This window comes from Phodopus roborovskii, unplaced genomic scaffold, assembly GCF_943737965.1.
Source record: "Phodopus roborovskii unplaced genomic scaffold, PHOROB, whole genome shotgun sequence".
NCBI classification, from domain to species: Eukaryota; Metazoa; Chordata; class Mammalia; order Rodentia; family Cricetidae; genus Phodopus; species Phodopus roborovskii.
In genome coordinates this window covers 12,381,779-12,395,057 of record NW_026126541.1, presented here as the reverse complement: position 1 = coordinate 12,395,057, position 13,279 = coordinate 12,381,779, and the positions used below count along the sequence as shown (strand labels likewise).

The window sequence follows — 13,279 nt, the reverse complement described above, 5'->3', positions numbered from 1 at the left end:
CTTTAGATTTTCTATATTTTTTTCACTCTGTTCCATACCCATTCCTTGTTTGTTACTTATCTCAGGGAGCTAGGTGCTCTGGCCTAACTTGCCCTTTGGCCTCCAAATTCTGGGCTTCATTTTCAGCTCCCATATGTGTGCATGGTCCAGGCTCAGTGTGACCTCAGCCTCTTTCTCTGAGTCTCTGGGACATCTCTTCATCTTCCAGCTTTGCTCTGTCCCCCCTCTGTCACCATGGCCCTCCCTTCCCACATGCAGAGGCGGGCACCAGAGACTCAAAGGCACTGTGTTCCTTCCTTCCAAACTTGTCAAATCACTCACCAAAATGCACCGATTCTACACCAACTAACATCTTCACATCTACCCGCGTTTGCTCCTAAGGGACCTGAGATTCAACTTTCCCTGTCTTCATCTACCCTGAGGCCCAGGGGCTGCTCCTCCTTCTGCTGCTCTTTTCCCTCTGAAGACACCCCAGGCATGCTCATTCCTGGTTCCCAGCTCCCCAGAAGATGTGGTTCCCTATGCAGCTTAGATTCACTATGATCTGGGCTCTTCTCTCTTCCTCCTGACTTGTCCCCTAGATTCACTGTCAGAAGGTAACTCCTTCTGAGAGCACCCAAACTCTTAAAGCCACACCATGCTCCACCATGGGATTTTGGCCTAAAAAAAAATCTCTTCTCTCTTTGTATGGGGAAAGTGTCTACTCATGTTTAGAGAGGACATTCAAATGATGCAAGCCTTCCCCTGCCTCCTCTGAGAGCAGTCACTTGACCCTGTAACACTGCCCTGTGATTGAATGCCCACACAGAGAGGATGCTCATCGTGTTTGTCTTGTTCCTTGTCACTTGACTCCACGTGCTGGGCACATCATATGTCTGTGACAGGTACTGGTGTGTCAGCTCCAGAGTGAATGTAATCAGCGTACAACTGACTGCCCAGTAGATTAGAAGGAAGACCCGGGATCTCTGGGCCTTTTGGGCGAGAAGTCCCTACCCTTGTTCAGACAGGCTATTGAATTTCTGCTCCTGCTTTCTCCAGGAAAAAGAGAAGCTGTATATGGAGCTGAAGCACATCTTGGCCCGGCAGCCTGGCCCCGAGGCCGCAGAGCAGCTGCAGATCTACCGGCACACACTACGGGAGAGGACCAAACAGCTGAAAGTAAGGGGAGGCCCTGCTCTGTCTGGGTTGTTGGGGCAGCTGCCTTGAGGGTCCTCCGGGCTGCTCCCTGAGTCAGTCTCCCACCATGGCAGCCTCTCTCAGACTTCATTAGACTCTCGTGATCCCAACAGGAGGAGAGTGAGCAGTAAGGGAGGAGCCGAGGAAGGGTGGGGTCAGCGTAATGGAGGAAGAGCTTACACGGAAGGCCACAGAATGGTTTAGACAGCTCAGATGGCCCAAAAGAACATTAAACAACGTTGCCAAACTGAAGCACATTTCTGTACCAAAGCAGCTTTCTGCTATCCCTTTCCACCCACAACAAATGTCTAGGAAGCACCAACAGGTCCCCAGGGCCTTGATACATGTCCATTTATCACGTAAATAGTCATGAAAGGGAGATAAAAACCATGCAAAATATTTTTGTTGACATAATTCCTTTCCAGGTGACACAAAAGCCTGAGTTGGAGATGTGGAGTATTTTATTATTCTGTGTGCCTCTTGGAAGTTTTCTCAGAACCTGCCCATCTTCAAGCCATGTTTTCAGCTTTGTCTCCCGAGTGAGCAGTCACTATTCTTAGAATAGCAGAGACGTTTTATGCACACACACACACACACACACACACACACGCCCATGGTATTCTGTGCAGCTCAGCTAACTTCTGCCACTAACCTGCCCCACAAGGGTGATCATCCATACCTTCTACTGGGGATAAAACAGTGTAGGCTTAATCTTTGCATAAACAAGACATCGTATTACTGTGTCCTTTAGGTAAAAAGGACAGGAGAAGCCAACCTAATTAGAATACTAATTTTCAAATTACTGTGAGTGCTCATTTCACATGAGACATAATTTGAATTTTGCAAATGGCACACAGTTTTGATTACTTTTGTTTCTTGAAACAATAGAATATTTCAAGCAAAACCTGTTTTTTTTTGTTTTTTGTTTTTTGTTTTTTTTTTTTTTTTTTGTTGTTGTTGTTTGCTCAGGGTGAGTATTAATTAGAAAAGCCCTCACCTCCTTTGTTTTTCCCACAGTTGGCCCTGGATAGTCATCAATGCCCCTCCCCCCCAAGGGAGTCCTTTACCTAAGAAACCCCTGTCTTCAGCTCAGAATAAAATACAGAACCTTGGAGCAGAGGAGCAGGGGATATTCTGAACAAGTCCCACAGAGCAATGCCATTATCTGAATTCTCAAAACAGGGTCTCTGTTCCCAAGAATCAAACCACTGGGATAGGTTTTCTTTCAACATGAAAAACCATGTTCTTCTGCGCAGCCAACAGGGCCATAACCATGTTCACAACAATTAAGAGGAGAGAGTTCAGAAGCAGACAAACGGGCAAAGCGATGATCTCTCTTTTAGGAATACCTCCAAAGCAACGAGTGCATGCCCCCTAGAGCAATTGGCTGCCTTTGCTTGCCTGGATTCTGGAGGGGAGCACACCTTAGTACTGGCATACTTTATTCCCTGTTTGGATGAGTACACCCCTGCTCTGGTACAGCCCATACCCCTCAGCACTCACTGAACCCAGCCACAGAGAAAGGTGGGGGTCAGGTTTCCCTTTATAGCCTCTCCCTTGCATTAAGATCTTGCATTGGACATTAGGGCCCAAGCTCCCTGCTTCTAAGAGCCAAAGGGTCCCACTGCTGAGATAGTGTGAGCCAGGGAATAGCCCTGGAGCATGCAATGAAAAGGTTGATAGATGCTTAGCAGAACAACCACCGTGGCACATACATATACATTGAAAGCCTAGTTAGCGGCAGTGGTGAGATATTTTCAGAAGGGCTCTTACCGTAATCCTCAGAATCTCACTCCCTAGTGCTATTTTCTTTTGAATATATTTTAAAGGGCTGGGAGCTATCCTAGACAGTGTATCTGGGAATATTCCTGTCTCCACTTATAATGTTCCCTGAACCACCGTTCGTCTGGACCCATTTGAATGCTGCTGCTAGCTCTCCTTTTAAGCATGGCATGGTATTTCATTTACATTTGTCACCTCACTATGAGTCATCGGCCCTCAGCCCGATTAATATCCAGATATGTGCCCTGAGCCCGTGGAAGCATGCTGGTGAGCTTGGACAGTGGCCTGCACCTTTAGCTCCTGGGATGGTCGTTAGCAGGGTCAAGCAGATGTTTCCGAAAACGCTGTGGTCTCCCTGTATGCCCTTCACTAATGCTGCTTCACCTGCCGTGTTAGGTTCTGTCATCAGAGTTGAATATGTACGAATCCCAGAGCCAGGAGTACAAGTTTGAGATCGAGAGACTTGGCAATGAACTGGTGACATTAAAGAAGAAATACCTGGCTCAGAAACGCAAAGAACTCATCCAGAAGTAAGACTCAGTAACTTGTTATTCCTGCTCCCTGATTGTTTCAGAGGAAGATCCCAGGAAGCTGGGAGTGGTGGCCTTTACTCCTAGCGCTTAGGAGGCAGAGGCAGGATGATTTCTGTGAGCCCAAGGCCGGACCCGTCCACATAGAGAGTCCCAGGCCAGCCAGGGCTGCACAGTGAGACCCCGTGTCAAAAAAAAAAAAAAAAAAAAAAAAAAAGTGTTTGATGCATTTCTCAGAGCCACTCTCAGTAGGGTAAACTGACTCACGGGGCAAACAACCAGAAGTTCATAATACATCAGAATTGACTGTCTGATGTTGATCTCTCCTCCCTTAAGAACCTAACAGGGACCCAGCAACACCTGCTCATTAATGGACTGAGCACGGGGCAGATGGAAGAGGGCTATCCCTTACTCTGCCACACACACTGTCCTCATAGTTTGCCAACAGCCAGGCAATCACTGTTTGCAGATGAGACTTGATCTTTTCCATAGCTGAAACCATCAGCACTTTTGTGGAGGGGGCAGGGCTTCACAAGGCTGTAGTCTCTCATAATGCAGGAGTACCACTGTGATTGGGAACACATGCTATGTTTCAGACGTGACTGTCTCTGATCATCCATGTTGACGATTGACTGGAGTATTTGTGGTGGAAGGCTGGTCTCAGCTTCTCTTCCTGGAGATAAGGATATGAAGATGCAAATGCTGAGCTTGACATTTTGGGTTTGGGGTGCCCAAATTCTGGGAAGCAAATGTTCCCTTTGCTTTGTTATTGTCATTTCTCTGTGCCCAGGAGGGTAGGGCAGGAGCCCAGTTGAGTCAGGAAGTTTGAAACTTGGTCTGATTGTGTGGCCTTGCCAAAGCTAATCCAGCTAATTCCACAATGACTCCCATTATGGGTTGAAAGTCATATTTGGTATTTCATCTGCATGGACATCTCAGGGACAGGGTGAAATATGGTTTGAGTGCATCTGCCTACAGTCCGTTAGCAGCAAACAGCATATAAAGTAACTGGATGCAAATTCATTTGCCAGTAAAAATCTGCCCTTCTTGTAAATCAGGATATTCCCCTGGTCCACATTTAGATGCCAACTTCTTGGTGGAGTGAAATACCGCCATGATTTAGAGAAGTCTGTCTAACGTGTAGGTCTTGTGACTATCTGAATCCATAGTGAGATTGATTAAAAATACAGGGTCCCCATCCCTGCATCCCAATATCTGGATCAGCCTCAGAAATCTGTAACTTAAAACTTCCGGAGTGGTTTTCAGCACACTGAAGTTTCAGGAGAGAGAGAGAGAGAGAGAGAGAGAGAGAGAGAGAGAGAGAGAGAGAGAGAGAGAGAGAGAGAGAAGAGAGGGACAGAGAGAGATAGAGAAGAGAGGGACAGAGAGAGAGGAGAGAGGGACAGAGAGGAGAGAGAGAGAGCATCAGGGGTAAAGGAGTCTTGAAGTAGAAACACTAGGGTTAAACTAGGTCACATGGTAAGTGAGCAGATGGGTACACACCACCTCTGGTGTCTTGAGGTTGGCTGTAGGGCTAGGGCTGGTTCCTCATGAGGGAGGGGCCAAACTCTCAGATCATCAGTGTTTTTGTTTGTTTGTTTTGTTTTGAGATCACACTCTGACAATAAGAGATTCTTAGTTATTTTTTCCCCTTACATGTATCCATATGTATACTTTGTTGTTGTTGTTTTGGAGACAGGGTTTCTCTGTGTAGCTTTGAAGCCTATCCTGAAACTAGCTCTGCAGAGCAGGCTGGCCTTGAACTCACAGAGATCTGCCTTTCTCTGCCTCCACAGAGGATTAAAGGCGTGCACCACCAACACCCAGCACATAACTTATTATTATTATTATTATTATTATTATTATTATTATTATTATTATTTTGCACATTTCAGAGTTACCTTCAGAATATTTTAACTTGCAGGCTACATGCATGCCCTCGTCGTTTTTTGTAATGATTAAGTAAAACACAATGCTTAGATTTAAAGATAGAAGCTTGACCAAACTCTGACTCTTTCTGAGACAGGGGAATCATCCCACTTGTCTCTGAGGGGTCACACACTCCACTTGAGAGCAGTGGTATAGTTCACACAGTTCCAAACAGCTAGCTTGACTAACTGGTTTACCATCTTTCTAGAACCAATTCACTTTTTGCTGTAGCTCGTGGCTTGCCCTAACCTCTTAAAAAAGCTACATTTATTTATTCACGTGTGTGTGTGTGCGCGTGTGTGTGTGCGTGTGTGTGTGTGTGTGTGTGTGTGTGTGTGCGCGCGTGCGTACAGAGGTTTGGGTGTGAGTCTGGCCATGCCATGCCATGCCGTGGAGTATGGAATGAAGACAGAGGACAACTTATGGGAGTCAGTTCTTTCCTTCTGTCGTGTCCCCAGACATGGCAGCAAGCCCCTTTACACAGAGCCAGTCTCTCTGCCCCTAATCTGTGTTCTGTGACCTTCCTGGCTACTCTCTAGTTCACTCCACACAGCAGGGTGAGCTGCTCTCTTTTGGCTTAGCCCATCTCAATGTCTACTGCAAGCATATACCATTATGCCTCTTTGAGCTTAACTACATTTAAAACAACGAAAATTCTGTGCCTTGGTTGCACTAGCTGCAATTATAGTGTTGGATGGCCTACACGGTTGCTAGCTTCAGAGCTGGTTCCTGTATTGTAGAGGTCCCTGTTGGTTAGTGTGGCCCTTCAAGTTCTGTCTCCACTTGTCTTCTGCCTGTCCTCTCTCACAGCCCTCTGAGCTGGGTTGGGTTTCACTGGAAGTTCCTTTAAGTTGAAGCACCCATAAGTCAGTAGACGGAGAGAAGAGTTCATAGGGACACAGCAGAAAAGATTAAGGTGCTCGAGAAAATATGCAAAGGCAAGGACAAAAGTGCTGAGATGGTTTGGACTGGAAGGAAGAAGGCTGCAGGGAGTCATTACAATGGTCTATAAATACATTAAGCAGATAATGTAGAGGAGACAGTATTCCCATTAGTCAGCTTAGACCAAGCCAGAAGCATTAAGCTTAAGTTCCTTCAGAAAGGAAAATTCAGGTTATTTAAGGCAAGGGGGTGCAGGGAAGGGGGAGTGAGGTCTGCCTGCATCTAACACCAGTCAGGAGCTAGACAAGTTGCCAAAGTCCGGGAAGGAACCCTTTTTTTTCTGGACCCACTCAAAGCTACAGCTTTTGTCCTATTTATGGAGGATAGGTTTTCACAGTAATGAAATCAATTCTACTAAGAGCAGCTGAGTTGATTAACCATCACTCTACAGGTTCTTTCCAAATGGAACAACTTAGAGTCTTCCCTGTGGATGGATTTTCACACACACACACACACACACACACACACACACACACACACACACGCTCGTGCAGGAACCCATTCGAAAACAGCAACTCATAACATTTTTGCCTTTTGGGTTCTTTCCTTTTAAGCAGACACACTTTCCATCAGCCACTAGTCCTGCCCACACACCTTTACCTGGCCTGGTCATCTAGTCTCCACTTCTTATGCTGGCCTGTAGTTTGCAAGATGAGATCCTTTCCCCCCCAAGTCAGTATTTATTCACCTAAGATCAATCATGTGTATTTGGCCTATCTATTTGACTTTGGTCTTGGAAGTTCACTTGATTTTTGTCCTTTATAATTCAAAATAGGTAATTTGTGTAAATATACTGTTTCTGTAGGAAAGGTGTGTGTGTGTGTATGTGTAAACATGAATGTGTATACATGTGTGTATATATGTATGAGTGTATGTATGTGCATGTGTGCATGTGTGTGCGCATGTGTGCCTATGTGTGCATGTGTGTGTATGTGCACATGCATGTGTGAAAGGGATCCAGATTGAAAAATACATTGTAGATTTGTTTTAAGCAGAATTCTTTTTATCTATTACCAAAAATACCATCATCTTTTTTATATCCCCAGATTTTCTTGTATCTTAAACTATTTCTAGTAATTTCTATTGCGTGCCTGGAGTCACAGGAGAGTTTGTATTTTATAGATGTTCAAGTTTGATGAAGACACCTTACATGCAGTAAATATTTCTAACTTTCCAGGAGAATTTGGAAATGTACCAGGTGATAAATGACTAATTAGTCATTGTATCTGAGCCAAGAGGAAGGCTCTTCTGACTGATCTTTGGAACTAAACAAATATTTTAAAAACAGGATGATCATTACAAGTCAGAAGGCATCGAAGCCACAGTGTTTGAGCTGTAATGAGGTCCTCTGTCCATATTTGGACCACCATTGGTGGCATATATTTCACATCTAATTGTCTCCACATAAGTCTGCATGCTGTCAGAAAACACCTAATTAGATTTCTACAACCACCTCGTCTCCAGCCAGAGGCTTTAATCAGTTGTTTTTGGTGGCTAGCTTACCCTAGGAACTTAGAGGACATGAAACTTGGAAGAGGAGAAGGATGTAGAGGAGGCTAATCATCTCTTTTCTTTTACAGAAACAAGGACAGAATATCCATGAACAGCATCTTCTCAGTTTCCAGGCAGTCTGGCCCTCGATTTACTGGGGGTGGATTTCCCCTCAACCAGACATCCAAGGTGAAATTGTAGCTGGAAGCAGCTCAGGAAATCTGCTCTGGGACATTGTGGCAGAATGGCCTTTTAAATCCCTCAGATCACAGATATCTAGAAAAACCAGTGCCCAGCTCTCCAGAATAGGAAGAGATGGACAACTTTCAATGACCTGTATGTAAGAGTGATAACGTCATACTTGAAGCATGGATATTCACAGACTATAATTGAAGCTTTTTAATTAGGCTGGCCCTTGGCATAAAGCTGATCTTTTGTTATAGTCCCGTTGACTGACTTGAAATGCACCAGCTTTAGAAACTCAGGATGGATGAAGCTTTGGGTATTAATTTCTCTATTATAGATATTTTGAGCACGTGAAGATATTTTTGTATGTACGAAATAGTTTATATGTAAAAAATGCAGTGCATGCCCTCACATCTTCTTAGTGAGAAATCTGTTTTAATTATCCCTCATTAACAAGTCATTGAATGAGATGAGAAAACAGGACACACTACTGGGACTTCAAAAAGTGTATACTGAGAGAGAGAGAGAGAGAGATTTCCATGTGAGTTGTCATTTCAGGCCTGGGGTAGGAAAGTCTATTCTGAAGAGAAATGCCAATAAATACTTCATCATAAAAAAAATCTTTGTAGAGATTTTGATCTTTGCTTTGGTAGAGCATGTCATTAAAGTTTAAAATGACTGAGAGAAGTGTTTAACATAATGATTCCATAACATAATGCTTGCAGGCCTTGTGTTTGACAGTGGAGTTCTGTAACACCAGTATCTGTTTGGCTCTCAGGCTGCCACACAATTTTGAGCCACAGAGTCCATTGTGATTTCTCTTTGTCAAAGCCACAATTATGTGGGCATCAGTCCACAGTTACCTGTTAAAATATCCGTTGGGTAATATCATGGCCATCTCTCCTACAATAAGTTGATTTCTGCAATTCTTTAAATTATCTAGGAGCAAGTCTCTCAGCAATGAGCAAGAACAATGTTGTTGTGGGTTATTTGTACACTGTGTGAAGATGTATTGCTGTGATTGGTGTAATAAAGAACCAATAGCTAGGTAGGAGAGGATAGGTGGGACTTCTAGAGGAAAGAGAGGAAGTCAGAGGGAGATGCCAGTAGAACATTGAACAAGTCAGACATACGGGACTGAGCCATGTGATAGAACATAGACTAATAGGCACAGGTTAATTAAGTTATAAGAGATAGTTAAGCCTAAGCTAAGGCCAAGCTTTTATAACTAATAATAAGTCATTATTTGCGTGCTGGTGGTCCTGACAAGAAAGCTTACCACACAATGTAAGTGAAATATTAGAAAATGCCATTTGTGTTCATGACCGTGATTCCCATGGTCGGGAGCATGACCCAAGACGTTTGTTCAGATGGTACAGGAAAACAGGACTTCCTAGATTTCTCTGGATGTCCTGTGGCCCCTTAGTGCAGAGGCTGGTGCTATTGCTTAGGGGAGGAGGGTCCCCAGAAGCTGACCAATGACAGAGAAGTCCATGGAAGCGTTTTACTATGTGGTGTTTCTACCAAAGCAAGAAAGAGAACACAGACGTGAAACAGCAAAGGGAAATGCGCCATGAAGGGAAGGCATGGAAAGTCAAGCTCCATGACAGGAGCCTTGGGCTCTGCTTGCAGCAGAGCTCTGAAGATACCACAGTCAGTGCTTAGAGTTTTATCACGACAGGTGAAGGGGCTTGGATAGATAGAGGTTCACACTGTTAGTCACCAGCCAAGGCTGGTCTGGAGGGGCCCTTCTGGTTATCTCTGCCCGTAGGCAGTGCAGGCCCTTGGCACTCAGTGGCAGGCCTCTGACAAAGAGACAGCAGGTGTTGACTGCTGCAAGTGGAAGTAGTCAAGAGATCAAGGGGTATGGGATAGATCATGTCATCCTATATTGCTGTCCCGTTTGGACCAGAGTAAGGATGCCACAGGTAGAAAGTAACCTCAGTGTCAGTGGTGATAATTGTGGTGAGTTATGTTCCTAAGCCCTCTGAACACTGTACATGGGTATAGAAAGTGGGGGATGTCTCCTAGAGAAGTTGCCAAGAACATTTTAAATCCAGAGGATCACAATGGGAACCAAATATGTGTTGGGGACCATCACCATCCTCACGACCTCAGGCCTCCGAGATAGAAAATTACTGCCTCTTAAGAAATAAGCAGAATGTTCAGCAGAGCATTCCAAGATACAGGCTTGCAGTTTTACAGCCAGTTAAAGAATAGCTCAGGATATTCCTCCTGCTACAGTTTTACAGCCAGTTAAAGATTAGTTCAGGGCATTCCTTCTACTGACCCTTTCATCCTGCCTTCATGCAAACCCTGCTCACATCCTGCCTATGGTCCTATATAAGCCTCCCCTGAGAAAATAAAATTTGTCAGCTTGATCAGAATCCTGTCTTGCTGTCCTCTTTTGTATCCCCTTGTTCTTCATTCTCTCCTAGGTGTTCACCAGTTCGTCATTGACTGCCCCGTGGGTTGGAGTAGATATGGGTGATGCATGCTTCTAATCCCAGTGGTAGAGACAGAAGGATTGAGATGACTACAAAGCCAGTCAGATTTAAACATAGGCTACAGAAGATCTTGTTTCTAAACAAATGAACATAAGAATCAGTAGAGTTAGGTAAGATGGTGCATGCCTGTAATCCCTGCACTTGGCTGAGAAAGGAAGAACACAAATTCTATCTCAGCCTGGATAAGCATAGGCTGGATATATTTAAGTGGTAGAACCCTATCCTGGGAGTGTATAGGTATCTATGTCTAAATCATAGTGGAATCATTTCCATTTCTAAAAAGTCATATTTTGGATTATATTTTCCATCAGAAAGCCCTTAGGCTTTTCCATCCAAGCAGAGATATTTTATGAAGTAGAGATAAGGCCAAGTTCATTCTGAGTTGTTGGGAGGGCTCTAGAATAGGTTCAACAGTGGTTCTTGATTTATCCCAAGATGACAAAGATTCTGGAGACATCTGGTTTCACAGCCTGATTCATAACAATGAGTAGTTTTGAAGAGTGGATGAGTTTCATGACCTGAGCTTAGAGTACCACCAGGCACAGACTGTGTAATATGTATATGTATGTTCATACACACATAGAAGCATGTACACGTAAGAGATAACTGATGTTTTGGAATTGGAGAAGAAAGGTTGCTACATAATTCTATTTTTCTTTTTAATATTTTTTCTTATTTTACATATTGATCCCAGTCCCCTCTACCTCCCATCTTCCCATGCCCCCCACAGAACCCCCTCATCTTATCCTCCATCCACTCACCAGAGAAGGTGAGGCCTTCAATGAGGGACCATCAAAGTCAGTCAAATCATTTGGGGTAGGGTCTAGGCCCTCCCCTGTGTCTCTAGGATAAGGGAGTATCCCTCCATGGGGAATGGGCTCCTGAAATCCATTCATGCACTATGGATACATCCTAGTTCCATTGTCAGAGCTACCATAGACTTCCCAGATCTCTTAACTGAGACCCACGTTCAGGGGTTCTGGGTTGGTCTTATGCTGGTTTTCCAGCTACCAGCTCCCCTTGTTCAGGTCACTTGTTTCTATGGGTTTCTCCAGCCTGGTCTTGATCCCTTTACTCATCATTCCTCCCTCTCTGCAACTGGATTCTGGGAGTTCTGCTCAGTGTTCAGTTGAAGGTGTCTGCTTCTGCTTCCATCAGCTATTGGATGAGGGCTCTAGGATGGCATATATGGTAGTCATCAATCTCATTTTCAGGAAAGGGCACTTAAGGTAACCTTACCACTATTGCTTAGTTAGTTGGGTTCATCTTTGTAGGTCTCTGGACATTTCCTTAGTGTGAGATTTCTCTTTAAATCTATAATGGCTTCCTCTATTATGATATCGCTTATCTTTTCTTTTTTTTCTATTCTTCCCCCATCTCAATCTTACTGCTCCCTCATCTTCTCCTTTCCCCTCCTCTTCTCCCCTCCTCTTTCTCCTAACTTCTCCCAACATGCTCCCAATTTGCTCTGGAGATCTTGTCCCATTCCCCTTCTGTAAGGGACTGTGTATATCTCTCTTAGAGTTCTCTATGTTTCCTAGCTTCTCTGGTGGTGTGGATTGTAGGCTGGTGATCCTTTGCTCTATGGCTAAAATCTGTATATGAGTGAGTACATACCATGATCATCTTTTAGTGACTGGGTTACCTCACTCAGGATAGTCTCTCCTAGTTCCATCCATTTGCCTGCTAATTTCAAGATTCCATTGTTTTTTTTCCCCCTCCTCTGAGTAGTACTCCATTGTGCAAATGTTATTCATTCTTCAGTTGAGGAACACCTAGGTTGCTTCCAGGTTCTGGCTATTACAAATAATGCTGCTATGAACATAGTTGAACAGATGTCTTTGTTGCATGAATGTGCATCTTTTGGGTATATGCCTAAGAGTGGAATTGCTGGATCTTGTGGTAGACTGATTCCCATTTTCCTAAGGAACCACTATACTGATTTCCAAAGTGGCTGTCTGAATTTGCACTCCCACCAGCAGTGGAGGAGTGTTCCTCTTTCTCCACATCCTCTCCAGCATAAGTTGTCATTGGTGTTTCTAATTTTAGCCATTTGGGCAGGAGTAAGATGGTATCTCAGAGTTGTTTTGATTTGCATTTTCCTGATGGCTAAGGATGTTGAGTGCTTTCAGCCATTTTAGATTTCTCTATTGAGAATTCTCTATTTAGTTCTGTACCCCACTTTTAAATTGGATTATTTGCTGTTTAGGTGACTAGCTTCTTGAGTTCTTTGTATATTTTAGAGATTAGCCCTCTATCAGATGTGGGGTTGGTGAATATCTTTTCCCATTCTGTACGCTGCTGTTTTGTCTTGTTGACTGTGCCCTTTGCCTTACAGAAGCTTCTCAGTTTGTGCTACTGGTGTTATGTTCAAGAAGGGGTCTCCTTTACCAATTCACTCAAAGATACCTCCCACTTTCTCTTCTAAGAGATTCAGTGTGGCTGCATTTATGTTGACATCTTTGATCCATTTGGACTTAAGTTTTGTGCATGGTGATAGATATATGGATCTATCTGCAGTCTTCTGCACACCAGTATCCAGTTATACCATTTGTTGAAGATACTTTCTTTTTTCCATTGTATAATTTTAGCTGCTTTGTCAAAAATCAGGTGCTCATAGGTGTGCGAGTTTATATCAGGGTTTTCAATTCAATTCCATTGGTATACCTGTCTATTTTTGTGCCAATACCAAGCTGTTTTCAGGACTATAGCTCTATAGTAGAGCTTTAAGTCAGG

The 13,279-nt window shown here is 43.9% G+C and overlaps 1 protein-coding gene across 1 annotated transcript in view; it reads left to right on the top strand.

Annotated features, from left to right (window-relative positions):
• Window positions 1-8,634, top strand: part of Cfap58 (cilia and flagella associated protein 58) — a 96,277-nt gene extending 87,643 nt beyond the window's left edge. Inside the window, exons 16-18 of the mRNA XM_051199709.1 lie at window positions 1,039-1,158; window positions 3,355-3,488; window positions 7,940-8,634. Coding sequence (XP_051055666.1) covers window positions 1,039-1,158; window positions 3,355-3,488; window positions 7,940-8,051 — 366 coding nt within the window. The 3' untranslated portion in view covers window positions 8,052-8,634. The remainder of the gene's footprint in view (window positions 1-1,038; window positions 1,159-3,354; window positions 3,489-7,939) is intronic.
• Window positions 8,635-13,279: the final 4,645 nt, after the last annotated feature.